Source organism: Tachypleus tridentatus, chromosome 10, assembly GCF_004210375.1.
Source record: "Tachypleus tridentatus isolate NWPU-2018 chromosome 10, ASM421037v1, whole genome shotgun sequence".
Taxonomy (NCBI): Eukaryota; Metazoa; Arthropoda; class Merostomata; order Xiphosura; family Limulidae; genus Tachypleus; species Tachypleus tridentatus.
In genome coordinates, this window is record NC_134834.1 from 185915109 (window position 1) to 185934803 (window position 19695).

General features: G+C 35.1%; 1 protein-coding gene across 1 annotated transcript in view; it reads right to left on the bottom strand.

Moving 5' to 3' along the window:
- Positions 1–1327: 1327 nt before the first annotated feature.
- The window catches only part of LOC143231128 (IDLSRF-like peptide), an 89386-nt gene continuing 71018 nt past the window's right edge, over positions 1328–19695 (bottom strand). Inside the window, exons 2-4 of the mRNA XM_076465751.1 lie at positions 13046–13186; positions 2234–2386; positions 1328–1980 (exon numbers count right to left, since the gene is read on the bottom strand). Of these exons, the coding sequence (XP_076321866.1) occupies positions 1787–1980; positions 2234–2386; positions 13046–13186 (488 nt within the window). The 3' untranslated portion in view covers positions 1328–1786. The remainder of the gene's footprint in view (positions 1981–2233; positions 2387–13045; positions 13187–19695) is intronic.

Below are 19695 nucleotides of genomic sequence, written 5' to 3' on the forward strand. Positions count from 1 at the left end.
ACATTACATCATTTGGTAAGTTGAATTAATTTCACCTAATCATGTATTCACAACTCTGTTGATTCCTTTCCTATATCTCTTTGTTTTATTATTAGTACGAAATTTACCAAATCTCATCTCGTAGAACATATATGTATTGTGGATTGTTCAAAGAAGTTGATTAAATTCCTTTCACTCTAGTTACCTGTTGTTCTAAATCATTGCACACAACTCTTAGATATAATTGACCTCGTAGAAGTGGATTGTAATTAAAAAAAAACTAGTAAATCAGACTATACTTCGGGGTGGGGGTGATACTTCATGACTATTATAATCAAGACACAAGTAGTGACGTGAATTTCGCATGATCTCTAGGAATGAAAACACTGTTTTAAGAGTCACAGACAGTGTGTAGCTTTTTCAATTTGAATTAGTTCTTAGGGCAGTTTGTGTTTATTTATTTCACAGAAACAATAATATGTTAGTCACAACCTATCCTTTCTTTATGGTTACCTTCTTTTAACAGTATTTTTTGATATATCTATTAAATCAAAGTATAATAGCTGCTATTTATTCTCGGTTCTAAACAAGTAATAATTTTAAAATAGCGAGGACACAAAGTCTTGGTTAGAATACTTTATAGATGCTTTTATTTTTATTTATTTCTGAATTATACGTATTGGGTTTTTAATATCATTTTACATTTTATTACAGCGATTATTGTGCATTATTAGGCTGGTCATTAACTAATATGCTAAGCTAAGCCTACTGAGTTGGCCGAAGCTAATAAGATATTATTGCATTTACGACCAAAAATGCTATTTACAACAAGGATACCTAACTAATGTTTGTAGTTAAACATAAAACTGCACAATGGGCTATCTGTACTGTGTCTGCCACAGGTATGAAAACTTGGTTTATAGCGATGTAAATCGGCAAACACACAACTCTTACAGTGTGGTGGGAGCAACACATTCTAATTATTATAACTCATATAATTTGAATGTTATATGTAATTAGATGTGCTCATTATTAAGCATGCATTTTAGGTGTGACCCACGCACGTGCCTTGTTTTTAACCAGAAGTTAATATAGTGTCTCAAAAAAGTAGGAAATTAAATCCAATGTTAGAAGTCAAAAGAAATGTTTTATATTTTGAATGTATGATTATTTACAACATTATACATCCTATGCACTGGAGAAAGCACTAACTAACTGATGACTGAATATTAAATACAGTCATAGAAGTCAGAAAAAAATGTTTGATTGGATGTTTTGTTGTTCTGTTATAAGCCTAACATGTGTAGTATCGCAACGAATCAGTAATTGACAACACTTGAACGACCTCTAGGTCAGAAGAAAGGTTTTTATTCGAAATGCATCACTTTCTGCCATAACTTACATATTTGATTTATTTAATACACAGATGTCGGAAGTTTGAGGAATACAACATTGTGGTAAGAGAACCTTGGTTATAACTTAAAAACACAGTCCTTTGAACTTCTTAGCTGTCGAAACAGAGTCGGTCTTCGTCTCTGACATTTTGAAATAAATCTTAACTGAGTAGATAGATCTCTTTGATATATGAAATTTACTTGCAAGAAGAACTTGAAATCATTGGTACCAAAGAGTAATGAATTGTAAACGTAAAGGTTCCAGGTTATGCGAGTAAGTTGAATTTTCTGCATGTTAAGGAATTTAACTTGTGGAAACCGGTTCTGGTTAATTGCTTAACATAATATATGCCGTACAGTCGAGGCAGATGAGAAGAAGACAAAAGATTTTAAAAGCAGGGAGAAGTGAAACTTTAGTCCATAAAGCCAGTGCTTACAAGTTTGTCCAAAAACAACTTGACATCAGCTAGCTCCGAATCTCGGAAGCCTAGAGCTCTGAGCATGCTCAAATCCCCAGTCTCCACGGCCATGAAAACGTGCCTTAGATGTTCTAAGTCTGACCTCATCAAGTTTAGAATTTTGCCAAAATCTTCTATGGTGTCAGACTCTGGAAAAATGTAAATCAACAAAATTTTATAAGCAGTAAAAGTAATAAAAAACTGTTTTATTATTATTCAAAGCGATTCTTATGTGTGTTCACAGTATTTTCACTTTGAAATATATTTGAAAAATTAAATAAAACGTATACAAATTGTTATTGCATTTAAATAATACTTCGTAAAAGAAACGTTTGGTAATACGTGAGATAAAATATATACCAATAGAACATCAGTGGAAATACAACGAAACAATCTTTTTACCTGAAAGTGCGATCGCAACTTTTTCAACTCCCCCAAGAGGTGCCAGGGCATCTCGGGCTTTGCTTCCGAACAATTTCTCAAGATAATTTGGTCCATGATTGGCCAAAAGAGTCTGTAGAAAGTTGGCTGTTTCTTCCACGGGAGGGCGCTTTGCTAGAATAAATAAACAATAAAACGCTTAAAATTAAATATACTGAAACTACTATCAGTAGTGTCTATGTATGTTTCTCCCTGATGTTTGATATTTTTTTCTTGTTTTATTTCGTTGTATTTTTCGTTTTCGAGATCTAAATTGATTATTATTCTCCTATTTAAAAATTGACGACATATTTGTTATCTGTTATTATACACAATTTCTGTAGGTGAAAGTTCTAATATTGTCAGAGGGTCACTACAATTCCTGACACTAGTTGCTACTTTTATGACGTAATTTCCTATTTATGATATTTACAGAATGTGATTTTTTCTTGATATTTAAGTGACTGCTTCCCTTTGAATCTTACCGAACACTTAACTCTAACAAAATGTTCTTCTTTATTTGTTATTTTATTGACTTGAATATTTGTTATTTTATTTTATCACTTGAATGTCTGTAAATAATAATAGATATAATAAAAGGTAACTTCTGGAACCTCAACGTGAATAAGAATGTGTCTGTGTGAACTCTGTTTCTCTGTGTATGTATCTATAAGAATGGGTCAGTGTGAACCCTGTATGCATTGAGAGAGATCCGTAATTGTCGATGCCTATTTCATGGCTTATCTATCGGTTGTATGCTTTGAGAAAATAACGTTTACCCCTTTTTGCCTCAATACTGAAAATACCAAAGCGTTAACATCATGGCCTCAAATAACGTATAATTGGTAAAGTGTGTTTGTTAGAGAATAGTACAGAGTTTAATACTATTTGTATGCTCATTTTGACAGAGGATAAGCCTATTATATGTATCATGTTGACTTCTAATGTTGTATAGAATGTTGAAATAAGCCTGGAACGTGAATGATGTGTTTAACATTGTATCGAGAGAAGTGTTGAATGTTCACCAAAGCTGTGTCCACTGTTAAGATAATCCTAGGGTCATATGTGAAGGCTAACTTTAGTGTTTGATCATAATGTTAAATATTTTAAATCAACAAAATTCAATATATATATAAAAACAATAAACAAAACTAACAACATATTAAGAAAGAAGTAGTTTCCTCCATAAAACTTTCTTAAAAAAGCGAGAAAAACGTCTGACGTTATGTTAGTAACCAACGAAAACTTCTGACGTTATATTAGTAACCAACGTCATATCTCTTACTTATCACTACTTACATGCTCTGACGTTATGTTAGTAACCAACGTCATATCTCTTACTTATCACTACTTACATACTCTGACGTTATGTTAGTAACCAACGTAACCAACGTCATATCTCTTACTTGTCACTACTTACATATTCTGACGTTATGTTAGTAACCAACGTCATATCTCTTACTTATCACTACTTACATACTCTGACGTTATGTTAGTAACCAACGTCATATCTCTTACTTATCACTACTTACATACTCTGACGTTATGTTAGTAACCAACGTCATATCTCTTACTTGTCACTACTTACATATTCTGACGTTATGTTAGTAACCAACGTCATATCTCTTACTTATCACTACTTACATATTCTATTGTTTACAAGTTCTATTGTTATGATGAGTTTTATTGTTTAGAAGTGCTATGGTTATGACGAGTTTTACAATTTTAGTTGAAAAACTACATCTTTTTATTTAAAACTATTATTATGATTTCTGTACGAAATGTTAAACCATTTGATAATTTAATCAGGACCTGGAAGGAAGGCTTCAATTTTTCGGTTCCCAGTCGAAACGGAAATATCGATTTCACCAACGAAGTTAAACCTAAGATACAAACTTTAAAAAGGTTTGCGTCACTTTTCTGGCAGCAACTTACGCACTTAAGAATCGTTAATTAAATCAAGTCAAATTTGTAAGACTTCACTTGCAACAAGACGTAACAGTTTGATTTATGGATTACTCAGCAATAGAAGCTTTAAATCTGGTAACAGTGTGTGTAGTTCTGGTTTATAGATTTATTCAGTTCCAACTATAAGTCCCCTTCATTAACACAGTTATTTCGGAATCCTTGTTGGAATAAACTAAATGCGGCCTTCGGCGAACTGTTTTCGAACTCGATTCGGTAATAGTAGAGACAAAATACATGGAGCGAATCCTTTGTACAACATATATTGACAAGCATATCGTATTCAAAAGGTCATTAGATGAGTTCACGCTGTATGTAATTAGTTCAGTGTTGAGATTATTTAAGATTTTTCTGATTAGAACCTGCCTAGTTAATTAACGATGTACTTCTTTACGTTGGGCCAAATTAGACCAGCGTACGAGACAGAAAATAGATTAAGATATAAACCTAATTTTGTGACTAACATGTTTATCGAAGACTGTTGTTAGAATTATGCAATGTGGCGCCAGTTTTAAGAATATATATTAACAAAGTATTCTACTTGAACCTGTTTCAAGAATACACATATTGGTTACAGTTCATGTTGATGCGTCCGGACAAGCTCTATCTGACCATTGCACATCTTGTCAATAGGTCTGCAGTGTAGTTTCTATTCCAAACAGTTCAACCGTAATGCTATCACACCCAAAGCATGCTATCTTTTCTTGCTCACTTTTCATAATTATTTATTAAATTTTATTTAATAAATTTTATTAAATATGTGACATTTGAACGAGAGTTACGACTGAAAGCCACACCTTAATATTATGGTGACTCCATAAACTATTGGCCTCGTGGAGATCTTTCTTGAGTATGTTGCGTATTGTTACCTAGGGCACTAGGACAACTTTTCCCGCAGACCTATGTTACCAGAAATCGCACTATGCTGGCATGCATATTGTTGAAGGTTTCCTTCTGGTTGGTCCAGATACCCTAAGTTGATCCATGCTCATTTGATTTTCCAATGTCATTTAGTGCAAAACATATTTCCGTCTTGGGTATTCTAAGTCTTTGATCTGAATAAATCATGATCATCTGAGTGAATTGAAGTGCTCTTATAAACCTCTTCTCTCAAACGATACATTAACGACGAAATTACATTTTATATGACACACCAACTAAATAGTGTCAAAATCTCGTTTTGATACATTCTAATTAGATTTCATAGTGGATGTTGACGTCACGTGACTTGGTCATTTCCGTATTTTTATTATAACATACATAATCATGAGTATATAACAACAATATAAAGTATATCTCTTTAAGAAATACTGTAGTAATATAATTTGAGTCAGCATACATTTATTTTTGTAATAATGTAACTGTTGAGCATGTTAAAATAATATTGTTGATATATAAAGCGAAGTTTAATATACAGTGCTCTTTCTGTGTTTTCAGTTTCTACAGATTTTTGTCTTTACTTTAAAAAACAAGCAAGAAATTATTGCTTAAGCACCCGGATTTGGCTTACCTAGTCTTAGTTTAACTAAACAATTTATCGGTCTAAGCCAACTTAAGCCTGCATCAGGCTACCTTTTTTTTTCTTCTTCTAGCATAGTATCGCTAAAAATCAATAAGAGGCGCTGCGAACGTTTGCTGCCAGTACTGCTCGCTAAAACCACTGAGTGTTAAAAAAACGGTGAATATTTGGTTTTTTCATGTAAATACGGAAGATTTGGAGATAATGACACAGGCATGCGTCACTCTAGCTAATATATGCTATTAATTATTAATACGCAAAAATTCACGATTTAGTTTTACATTTTAAAATTGTTTATAAGACCAATCGAATAGAAATAAAATGTTAACTTCTGGATTTTCACTCTATGTTTGTTTATGAAATTCGTGCAAAGCTACACGAGGGCTATCTGCGCTAACAGTTCCTAATTGAGCAGTATAAGACTAGAAGGAAGGCAGCTATTCATCACCACCCACCGCCGACTCTTGGGCTACTCTTTTACCAACGAATAGTGGAATTGACTATCACATTATAACTTGTTTTTACAAAAGGTTTTAGGCCTAGTGCTTTTTTAGTATTTTGCAGGCTTTTGAGATTTAAGATGCACATTTCAGATTTGTTAGATTCGATAAGAACATTGTTTTTTCTTAAAACATATAAAGATAAAAGCCCAGCATGATCTGGTGGTTAAGGCAATTGGCTCACAACCTACGGAATAAATCTTTTCACCAAACATACTCGTACTTTTAAATGGGGACGTTATAACGTGAGAGTCAATTCCACTATCTGTTGGTAGAGAGTAGCCCATGATTTGGCAGTGGGTGTTGTTAATTGGATACTTTTCCTCTATCATATAATTTCAAAATTAGGGTTAGCTAGCATAAATATCCCTTGAAATTCAACAAACAAACAAATTTCGAGACGAAGCAGGAGAAACCTAACAAACTATTATGTAACCCGCATTAAATAATTCAATAATACTGGTTCTAACTACTGGCGGCGGCTCGTGTCAGCAGTTCTCCGTTTCTAATTCAAGCTAAAATCGTTTGTTAAGAAACATTTGTGCGGTCCACGACGCTATCTTAACGTTCAAACAAACCTCGGGGGAACAATTGTGATAAGAAAAACCAACTGATGGTACTTCTTGTATTCTGGTACAAGTGTATAATAAGATTATGTTTGCTGTTCACTATACAGGAAGATAAGGAAGTAAAAACTGAAAGTTAGTTATTATTCCCTGAACATTAAAGATATACAAGGGCATCTTTTCCATCAGATTTTACTCTTGAGAATAAACATGCCAAAGCAAGTGCACTTAGTTACATAGGAAAAAAGAATAATTCTCCAAAAGTTAGTACCTTCTGCAACTATGTTAGTCTTAGCTGAATAAAGTGAATTTCTTATGGTTGGTCCCTCACAGCAATTAAGGTTGTTTATCTTGAGAGAAGGAATTTTTGTGTTAGATGATAATATATATACATAATTATTGTTATTATTACTTTCATAGCTTTGCCAACAATTTTAATAAATTTTTATTAGGATAAACATTAGGAGCTGATAAATTGTCTACAATAGTGCTCTAACTTATGGCTTTACAAGCATATTTGTTTGTCTACTCACAATGTTCTTTATCACATATACTCGATAACTTTAAGTACTAAATATTCGAAACATCAGGTGTATATATAACACTGTACAAGTTCCTGATCGCGAGAAGGTCTAATTTTTATCTGCTTATATCTTGTTAGAGTTTCGGAGTGAATTTAAAGATGGTCGAACAGTTTATAGATTCTCTTCAATTTTTTTTTATGGATTCAGCTTTTGATTTTAGTCTCAAGAAGGTGAATATAGGAAATGATCAACAAGATAGTGATCTTCAGTTGTACTAAGTGTTCATCATAAGTTGAACGAAGGTTGTTGTGGGTGTCAGCCCCTCTTTTCCTTCACTCGTCACGATGTCCGTTTCGACGTACATGATTAAGCAATTTCCATTGTAACAAGTTTCTGCAAAAGATGGAAGGTTCACGTTTAAACCACGTATCCTTACAAACTTGCCACAGATTATTCATTCTCAACAGAAATGAGTATCCAAGACAATAATTCCATTGGAAGTGTATCAGGCTATTGATTCTTACAATTTAGCACAAATAATGTAAAGCCCAAGGGATATTCCTGTGTTAGTAATCCAATGTCCGAGATTAGAACATGTCTTTATACAATCAATGTATCAATATTTTGCCTCGGAATGATTAATTTTCGGAGACATTACACGACCTACGAACATGAAAAAATGTGAACATGTTGTTTTGAGACTTAACCTTTCACCGTGACTTCGTATCTCTTATTATTGTAATACGAGCTACTAATTTGATACAATTGGCTTAACCATATTTTACATAGGCGATACCATATTGTTTGTAGCGGTACCGCTAAAATTAGCAGCGAAACAACATTCTTATAACTTCTTTCTTTCTGTGTACATCATTAGCTGAATCACTTCAACTTTTCATCGTATTGATGATGTTATCCCAGTTTCTCAGGTTTTCCGTTCAGAATTAAGGAAAGTAGGATAAACATTTAATAGAGAGAGAGAGAACACGTGATTTCAGATAAGCAGTACCATCATAAACCTGTTTTGGTGTTTTTTAAAAACTGAATATCTCCTATCCATCTTAAATTAATTATTTATTGCTAAGGCACTCGACTCGTAATTCGAGGGTCGCGAGTTTGAATCCTCGTCACACCAAACATGCTCGCCCTTTCAACCATGGGGGCGCTATAATGTTACGGTCAATCCCACTATTCGTTGGTAAAAGAGTAGTCCAGGAGTTAGCGGTGGGTGGTGATGACTAGCTGCCTTCCCTCTAGTCTTACACTGCTAAATTAGGGAGGGCTAACATAGATAGCCCTCGTGTAGCTTTGAGCGAAATTAAAAAAACAAACAAACTCATGAAAGGTAGCTAGAAAATCTATCTTTTCTCGGGAGGTTATAATCAAACTAAGTTTTAAGATAAAGTAAACAAACAGTAAGATACTTGTTCTCTTTATTAAATTAGTTTTACTTAAGTTCTGATGCACCAACACAAGTAACTTGTATGCAAATTCATACATTCTTCAAAGTTTCAATATAACACTATGCACTAAGTGCAAGCCCTTTGTGAATTACCAACACAAGGCTGTATATAGATGTTGACATAATATAAATTAATTACATATATCAATTTGCAGATACGAGTGAATTATATAGGAACATTTAGACTTCCACAAACATGTGTTAATCTTTAGAAATGGTTACATAAGTGGTTGATTATCGTTTCATAGCGCAAAGCAACAAGACTATTTGGTAAAAACGAAAAGTTAAATACTATGAAATGAAAAAAAATAGAGATAAAACTAAACATCGTATAAAAGTCAGATAAATTATTTAAGTAGAATTAGAAAGGCCAATGGTTCGTAAAAACTTAAAACCACAATTAAGTTGGACAATGTCATCATCAGTCTAACATCAGGGGTAAACCCGTAGAAAAGAAATGTTTCAACTGGTGTCGCCGTTCAGGGTAAAAAGACGGCACGACAGTAAAATGTGGGGTATTGTGCCTTGAGTATCACACACTGGTAGATCAGTCCCAGATAAAAGTATTGTGACTTGAGTATCACACACTAGTAGATCAGTCCCAGATAAAAGTATTGTGACTTGAGTATCACACATTGGTAGATCAGTCCCAGATAAAAGTATTGTGATTTGAGTGTCACACATTGGTAGATCGGTCCCAGATAAAAGTGTTGTGATTTGAGTGTCACACATTGGTAGATCAGTCCCAGATAAAAGTATTGTGACTTGAGTGTCACACATTGGTAGATCGGTCCCAGATAAAAGAGAACGATCAGTTGAAAACTGTGACAATTGGTTAGCTTGCAAAAGATAAGTTCCGATCCTTACTGAAATGAGACGGCCAAAGAACAACAAAAGGTTTGTTCTTGAAGAGTTTGTTATGAAGTTTCTCACCCCAAGTTGACTGCCAGTTGGCGTGAAGCTGAGCCTTTAATACAAGACTGTTGCTTAAATGCGAGATAGGCATATGTGTTATGACACTAGAGCAGACAGACTTAACTGCTTGGTCAGCAAGTTCTTTCCCACAAACACCGACGTGGCCAGGTATCCAGAAAAACTGGATGTTACTAGACGATGAAGAGAAATAGGGCAGTAGTTGTTGAAAGGTCGACATGAAGTGATTTCAGGTCCAGTAGAAAGATAAGAGAGTCGGTGTAAGTAGTACAATTAGTGTACTGTATAGGTTCTACGTGATTCAGAGCAAGAGAAATGGTGTAAAACTCGACAGAAAACACAGAAACTAGAGAATGGATCCTGTGAGCAACCACCAAGCTACAAAAACCGTGGCGGAGCTCACAGAGTCATTTGATTTTGAAACATATGTAAAAATAGAAATGGAAAATGGTTTGAAAGTTGCTGAGCAAAGAAAAGTTGATCATGCCACAGGTGTGGAGGGTAATAATCCATGGTAGGGTGGGCAGATCAGTGGACACACCAACATCATCCAGTGCCAGACCCTATTTAGCCAGTTGTGCCTGGATACGAAGGCTAAAAATAGGAATGGAAGGCTGTCTGTTCTGAAAGAGGATAACCCACTTACGACGAAGGACACAATTCCAGGTAAGATTGAAGTTTAGTAGCATACTACAGGGATTACAAATAGTGGAGATTAAAAGGATGTTTGTGGGTGTCAATGTACAAACATTGAACTGCAGAAGTGTGAAAACCCCCTACAGAGCCAAATCCTCAGATGGTGAATGGGTTCCAGCATCTTCAAGACCAGAAGTTTGGATCGAATGAGGGCACAATGGATCTTGAGCATAGAACATCGATCTGCTTGAGGAGGTGTAAAAGAGGACTCGGAGGATGTTGAGTTTCCTTGTACACCTGTTGCGAGTAATGAAGATCATCTTATGGCCAAAAATAAGCCCAATAATTCTGCCCTATGAACCAGGAGAAGAAGAACATCGATAACCAAGACAGAGCTCCGGATCGGGATGAATACCCAGTCGACGACGAAAGTTTATGCAAATGCTTTTCGAGACAGAAATGGTAAAACTGTTTGTGTGTTCCACTTCAACAAGCAATTGAGAGTAGCCTGAAGTTGTCACTCGATAAATCTTGTATTCGACGAAAGACACAAAATGTGAAAGTTGTCGACATAGAGCCAGTTTGCAACGGTAGGAGGACGTTAGTAAGAAACAGCATTGATCTTAATACAGAAAAGTATGACAATTAAAACACAGCAATGAAGGACTGCAAGTTCTTATGTGAAAGATCGGGAAATAGTCAACCTACATGGACTTTAAATTATCCGTCGAGTAAAAAATTGCCAATAAAAATGGGCAAAATGGCCACACAACAACCCATATGAACGAAAGTCCTGCAAAATGCTGAACCTTCATGTAGGATCACAAGCCTTTTCCAGATCGAAGAAGACAGAAACAAGATGTTCTTTCTTGAGGAAGTCTTTTCTGATTGACGTTTTAATTCAAATCAGATGGTCCAAGGTGAAGTATTTTTGGCGGAACCCACAGTGAAGGGGCGAGAGGACATTGTTTGAATCAAAGAACCAAACAAGGCGACCATTAACCATTTTCTCCAAGACCTTACAGAGACAGCCATCAAAGCAATTGGATAATAATTAAAATGAATCGTGGAATCCTTGTTAGGCTTAGTGCAAGCTTCAGAAAATTTTTTCTCCAGTCAAATCAAGTTAAAAACAACCAGAAGAATAGCAAGAGAGGCAGGAGAGAGATAGCACAGCATCTCATAGTAAGTATCATCAGGTCTGATTGAGGTATTGCCAGACAGATGGAGAGCAAGCTTGAGTTTTACCAGTTTAAAGTCATAGAGATGATCACCCAGAAAAGAGAGGTGATCACTCTGCCTGAGACTTGGTGGCCAAGAAGGCAGGGGAAGAAACAGAAGTACTAGATGCACGAGAAAAGCTTTCTGCCCTATTATCTATAATGTCCTGTACATCAGCAACGTCTTGGCTATTGGAGAGCAATATGTAAACTGTTATAAACAAACATACATCAACACATATAGTTAAAAACAATGTAACAACAATACGGCTGTAAACTGTTATAAACAAACATACATCAACACATATAGTTAAAAACAATGTAACAACAATACGGCTGTAAACTGTTATAAACAAACATACATCAACACATATAATTAAAAACAATGTAACAACAATACGGCTGTAAACTGCTACAAACAAACATACATCAACACATATAATTAAAAACAATGTAACAACAATACGGCTGTAAACTGTTATAAACAAACATACATCAACACATATAATAAAAAAAACAATGTAACAACAATGCGACAATGTAAACTGCTACAAACAAACATACATCAACACATATAATTAAAAACAATGTAACAACAATACGGCTGTAAACTGCTACAAACAAACATACATCAACACATATAATTAAAAACAATGTAACAACAATACGGCTGTAAACTGCTACAAACAAACATACATCAACACATATAATTAAAAACAATGTAACAACAATGCGGCTGTAAACTGCTACGGCTGTAAACAAACAAACATACATCAACACATATAATTAAAACAATGTAACAACAATAATGGCTGTAAACTGCTACAAACAAACATACATCAACACATATGGTTAAAAAACAATGTAACAACAATACGGCTGTAAACTGCTACAAACAAACATACATCAACACATATAGTTAAAAACAATGTAACAACAATACGGCTGTAAACTGTTATAAACAAACATACATCAACACATATAGTTAAAAACAATGTAACAACAATACGGCTGTAAACTGTTATAAACAAACATACATCAACACATATAATTAAAAACAATGTAACAACAATACGGCTGTAAACTGCTACAAACAAACATACATCAACACATATGGTAAAAAAGCAATGTAACAACAATACAGCTATAAACATCTACGTATATGTATATGGTTCGAGAGTATAGTAGCAACAATTCTGACATACCAATATGCTTAAACGTTTCGCCAGTTTGCTTACCTGTGTTTATCATAAGCGGTTTGAATACCAATGATGGTTAAAAGTAAAACAGTTTTCTTTGTACCTGTGAGCTATACTTGGCAGTTTTAACGATTTTGTGAAATATCTTGCAAGAGAACATTAATCTCGGATAAATAAGAAATTGTATGTATTACATCTATGGTTCTGTACATAACCTACGTTCTCCGCACAGATTAAAACCTCACAGTGGCTCTAGCAGTGGAGACATACCTGCGGTACAGAGTTTAGGGTTTTCATCATAACCATCAGAGCAGTCAGGAGCACCATCACACAGATACTGGATCGAGATACAAATGGTGCGTCTCCCAGGGCAACGGAAAGGTCGAGTTGTCGGGCAGCGATTATAATCATCTAAATGAAAAAAAAAAAAAAATGTGTGTAGTGACGGTTAGTAATGACAAGATAGATTTTAAATTAGAAAACATAATATTACAAATAAACACCTATGAAACATATATATTTGTATTTAAAGTAAGTATAATACAGTTTATGTTTGACGATTTTGGTACTGTTAAAAAGTGCCCTCTGTAGCTTGCTTAATAATCATGAGAAAAAGAGAAGATATTGAAGTTAATAAGAGAAATAAATAATTAATTTTTAAAATGTTTTCAAACTTGAAAATCATGAAAAAAAGACAAATCATTGAAATTAACCAAATAAATGAATAATTTATTTTTAAGTGTTTTCAAATGGCATATTTCAGAATATTGTCAATTTCTGTTCAAAGCAAACTGTCTGCTTAGATCACAAATAAAAATTAACCCTGAACTGAGTATATCTGATGGAATATGCTGTTTTACTTAGTTTATAATGTTGAGGTAGCAGAGATAACCCTTGATCATGTTATAAAGAATATTACGTAGTGTGAATCAAGAATCATGTGCGGCGCCATCTTACTGGATCAGGCCTCATGTGGCGCCACCTAGCAAGAACGGAATCATGCATAAATAACAATAAAAGTAAGTGATTGTATCAAACGAACGCAGAAGTAAAAAGAGTTAAAAATGACTTAAATATGACAGTCTCGTACGTCGTCAAAGAAAACAATTTAAGTCAAGTTTAAAGTTATGAAATAAACATATTTATATCAACAAAATATCTATATCTAAGCCGTTGTTTGGCATAACTCTGTGTGTGTGTTGAATCGCTGGACGGACTGGTGAGAAACTTTTCAGATATGCTTAGAGCCTTCCACGAGTGACATAAAAGCTTCAAAAGTCGAATTTGACCCCATATGTCACCTTTCGTGGTTTCCATGTCTTCCTCTTCTTTTAACGGGAAGCACAGAATATATATTTATATATTAACGACTTGAAAATCATAATTACAGATTTTATGTAGTTTGAAAACAGAGTACAATCAAGTGATGTCGAGAAAACCCACTTGTAGAGAAATGTATATGCAAAAACGGCTCGTTTGGGTTGAGAAAATATTTTACATAGAAGAGCGAACAACGTTTCGACCTTCTTCGGTCATCGTCAGGTTCTTTGTGAACGTTGTTCGCTCTTCTATGTAAAATATTTTCTCAACCCAAACGAGCTGTTTTTGCATATAGACTACCATCAACACTAAAATATTGATAAAATTTAGCTTTTTTCTTTGCAACTTACAAAATTTACAAAAAAGGAAAAACTGAAAACAAAGTTTCATTAACCACAAATTTTCACCATCAGTTTTTCTTGAAGATGAAGTGATTTTTATTTTGAGATATTCTTGTAAACACACAAAAACTTATTGACTAATTTAGGTAATTATTTCTCACCTCAGATTTCTGTCAGTACTTCCAGAAAATGTAAAATGAGATAGAAAAACCGTCTTGGATTTATCTCAACTCTAAATATACAGCTCAATTATGCCCAAAAGTTGTGATATACATTTTCATAATACAAAAAATGTATCTCAGAACAGCTGGTATGGGTATTAAAACTTTTATTAATAAAGAAGAGAACATCGTTTCGGCCTTCCTAGGTCATATTCAGGTTAACCTCGGTTAACTTCTTTGTTAACCTGAAGATGACCTAGGAGAGTCAAAGCGTTGTTCTCTGCTCGCCAATAAAAGTGTTAATACCTGTACCAGCCGTTCTGAGATACATTTTTATTTTAAGTGGGTTTCTCGTCATCAGGAATTTTCGTAATACGTTAAAACTGCTTTTGGGCCAGGCGTGGCCTAGTGGCTGGTTTACAAGAATGTAGATCCGTGGAATGACAAACGCAGGAAGATAGATTTTTTGTTACTTTGCTCTGGTATTCGAAAAGAAGCTAACAAATCAATTGTTTTACGTAACATTAAAATTTAAACAGATAATGTATAGCAAGCTCTACCAACTAACTATAGTTAACCCTTAAAGGGCGGCCATCATCAATTTATGCTGTCACCTACAACAATCCCTCTCTTTAAGGTTTGAACGGCTAATGCCCTGATGAGAGAACTGTCTGAAAGATAAACATGCACACAAACACACACATTTATTAAAATAAGATCTGAAAGAAATGATAAATTTGCACAAGACCTTTGCTTCTGTTGATTCTTGAAGCAGCGGAACGTCAAAAAGGGAAATCAATAGTATTTCTCTTTGTCATCTTACAGAGTGCGTGTGATTACAATATACGTTTGTGTTTACACCTAAAGCTTGCGTGAATCCAGTGTAAACGTTTACACAAACACTTACAATTAATTACAGTTGTACTACAGTAATATTCTTCATGTTTATGTAAATAAATACATCTATGGTCGCCATATCTCTAATAATTACATTTGCTACAGAATGTGTGCTAAGAAAACGTCGTGTTTAAAACGATTATATCTTGTGAATTATTTGTTCCAGGGAAAGACAATTTCACCAGATGTAGAAGTGATTTGGTTTCAATTTCGCGCAAACCTACACGAGGTATATCTGCGTTATCCGTCCCTACTTTAGCAGTGAAAAACTAGAAGGAAGAAAGGTAGTCAACGTTACCCATCGCCAACTTTTGGGCTACTCTTTTGCCAACTACAAGTAAAATTTGCCCTCGCATCATAACACCTCCACCGCTGAATCTGCAAACATTCTCGGCAGAGGGACTCGAATCTGCAACCTACACATTGTTAGACGACAATTCTAGTTACCAGACCATCTCTGACGTAGTTTTTAAAATACAAATCTGAGATATGCCTTATAGTTTCTACGTGTCTTGCAAGTATTCACGTGAAGCCTAAAGTGGGTTATTGAAGTTACTGCCAAGTCATGATTTCAACTGTAAAATATGCGTGATATAAACTTTAAAATTATTTTAAACTGTAATAAAGGTCCCCCACTAGGACAGCTGTAAGTCTTCGGACTTACAACGCTAAAATCAGGGGTTCGATTATCCTCGGTGGACACAACAGATAGCCCGATGTGGCTTTGCTAGGAGTTTGTTTGTTTTTGAGTTTCGCGCAAAGCTACTCGAGGGCTATCTGCGCCAGCCGTCCTTTATTTATCAGTGTAAGACTAGAGGGAAGGTAGTTAGTCATCACCACCCACCCCCAACTCTTGGGCTACTCTTTCACCAACGAATAGTGGGATTGACCGTCATATTATAATGTGTCCAAGGCTGAAAGGGCGAGCATGTTCGGTGCGACGGGGATTCGAACCCGCGACCCTCAGATTACGAGTCGAACGCCTTAACCCACCTGTCCATGCCTGGCCAAGCTTTGCTATGAGAAAAACACACACTTGTCATAAATGATGATGTAGTTAAAAAGTTTTGTTTCAGAACGCTTATAATTACGACATATTTTACTAAACTTGTACATTCTTAATCCACGTGCTTCAATAGTTTCGTTGCAAATCGTTTTTGTTGGAAATTTCAATTTTAATTTCTGTTTGCTTCTCTGAGCTACTGTGATTTGGAAATCTCTCATTTTTACACCCTCATTTTCATTTAGGACTCTCTGTGGGGTTTTCTCCTCTGGCACAGTATAACCAGTTGGTTAAGGCGCTCGACTCGTAATCCGAGTGTCGCGGGTCCGAATCCCCGTTGCACTACAGATGTTTTCCTTTAAGCCATGGGGGCGTTGTTATATTACGGTCAATCACACTATTCATTGGTAGAAGAGTAGCCTAAGAGCCGGCGGTGTGTGGTGATGGCTAACTACCTTCCCTCTATATCAGTGGTTCCCAACCTTTTTTATACCCCGCACTTCTAAAAAATTTTAATTTGTTCTCGCACCCCTCACAGTAATTATTTATTTAAGAATAAAGGTGAAGGTAGCCAAAACAAATTTTTATAATTAGTTTTTAATGATATATAAACAAAACCGAAACATCTGGAAAAGAAAAAAAATATTACAACAAACTAAAAGTTGCATAAACCCTGCATGGCCTATAAAAAAATAAATTTTCATCCATGCATGAAATGAAATCTCGCACTCCCAAGAAATGCGAGCACCCCTGGTTGGGAACCACTGCTCTAGATGTACACTGCTAAATTAGGGACGGTCAGCGCAGATAGCCCTCATGTAGCTTTGCGCGAAATTCAAAAACAAACAAACAAAATTTGTTTCTACTTTTGTTTATCGCACTGTGACTTAAAGAAAGGTTTATAACAAAAAAGATGGATTCGAAAAACCAACTGACTTCTGTTACTTTGTGTCATTTTTGTATCTGAAAGTTTGTCTGTTTTTATGTTCTCTTTTAATCTAAAAGAGTGTGTTTGTTTTTCATGGTTTTTTTTTAAATTTTGATTCAAGACCCCGACTAAACATCGCTCGTCTTTGTTTACTTATTGTGACTTATAATTTCCCTTTTTTAAAATTATTTTCTTGTGATTAGAACTTTGATCGTTTTTAGTTTTTATTGTTGTTTTTTTCACCTCTTTCTCTTATTAGCGCCCCCAGTGGCTCAGGGATAAAGTTCTATACTAATGACGCTAGAAATCGGAGCTCGATACTCGCGGTAGGTGCATCGTAGAGAGCTCATTGTGTAGCATTGCACTTAAACACCAGCAAACAAATTTATTTTTATGGATCAACAACGTATTAGCGTGAATTACGGACTTATTAGTATTTATCAAGGATTTATTAGTAGGTGTGGAGGACTACGAATCACGAATTAATTAGTGTGGATAAAGGACATTACTACGGATCACGTGCTTATTTGTACGAATCTAGGACTTAGTAGTGTGGATCCAGGACTCATCAGCGTGGATCGGGAGTTATTTAAGACTTTTGTCCAGCATTTTACTTCCACTTATTAACGGGAAGCTTTTATAATATAAACGATACGACTTATTTTGCCCTTTTTATATTTCTACAGGTAGCTTGTAGCAGTTAATGTTTTCCTCATCCAACAGAAAGAGCGGCCTTAATAGACGAAGATATAAAACTAACATTGCCCATGGTAGTAAAACCTTACACGATTCGTGACTTAGATAAGCCGATTAGAATTACACACATTCCAAGAAAAACAAAACGATAGAGTTGCGAGACACGGAGGCGTTTCATGCAGTTTACTTACTTAGAGACCCTTAATGTAATATTATTCTTCGAGTTGGCGACCGTAAGTATTAATGACAGTTCTGAGGACGTCCACTAGGTCACGCGCCATTATTCCGTGTAAAACAAACAGTGTATCGAAGCAATCTTTAGAAGCGTTGCTATACCTAGTACATAAAGGTTACCAATTAACATAAATACAGTTTCTCTTTACAATGTCACAGTTTTGTTATTGTTGCTTTTTCGTGTGAGAAGACGCCGCCCCACCTCCCCAGTGGCATAGCTTTAGGTCTGAAGCTTACAACGTTGGAAACCGGCTTTTGATACCATTGACGGTCATAATATAAACCAATACAAAGGAACACCTTTATACCTATATTCACTACAATAAAAGAAATAATATAAAATTATATATTCAAACATCTAACACCGCCCTCTACATTCCGACACTCAGTTACACAACCCCTTCCAAACATGTGGTCAGTTACCTCTTTCTTTCTTTGTGAACCTGACGATGACCGAAGGTCGAAACGTTGTTCGCTCTTCTACGTAAAATATTTTCTCAACCCAAACGAACCGATTTTACATATATAATACAAAATAGTTTAGTTTCTTTGTGTAGCCTTGCGCTTGATTACGAACAAACAAATCGTGTAAGAAAACTATCAACATGTTCCCTGTTTTTGTTTACTTTTAAATAACTTCTGTTTTCTTCTCATTTTAGAATAAAAAGACGGGAGGAACTTACTTTTCTAAGTTCACGTTTTATTGAGTTTACTGGATATCTTTCTTATGTTTATTATCTTCCAAATTTTATGACCACAGTTTCTGAGGTCAGTAAAAGATGTCAAAGATTGTCAACTGGAAGCTATCTGTTGATGTCTTTTAAAATCGGGTTGATCATGGCCTGATATTTTGTGATTCGTGTTGCAAAACAGAAGTCCAAGGTTCGAACATGCGATAACGCGATAAAGCTGTGCAGTTTTAACTGTGGGTTGATTCACGAAAGAGGCAGCCAATCCAATGGGTGTACGACTAGGCTAGGGGTGGTACTAAGTGGTCCCTTTCCACAGTCATCACTCCAGTCATCAGTAAACTGAACTTTAGAGGCTCTGACCTGGTCGGATATCCACATTTCATGAGCGGATAAAGGAAATACTTCCAAAAACTTCTCAAAGAAATCCCTGAATAATACATGTTATTTTCTATCTCATCATTTAATATACAATTTCAATATTTTAGTCGAGAATACAATGATGCTGGTTGGAGCTGCTGCTCTAGTCATAAACTCCTCACTAAAAAGGAAAAAAAAAAAAGGTTAGGTTTAGTTATTGTTAAGCAAAAAGATGCACAATGGGCTTATATTTAATGCACTTATTGAAGGATTCGAACTCCAAACTTTTGC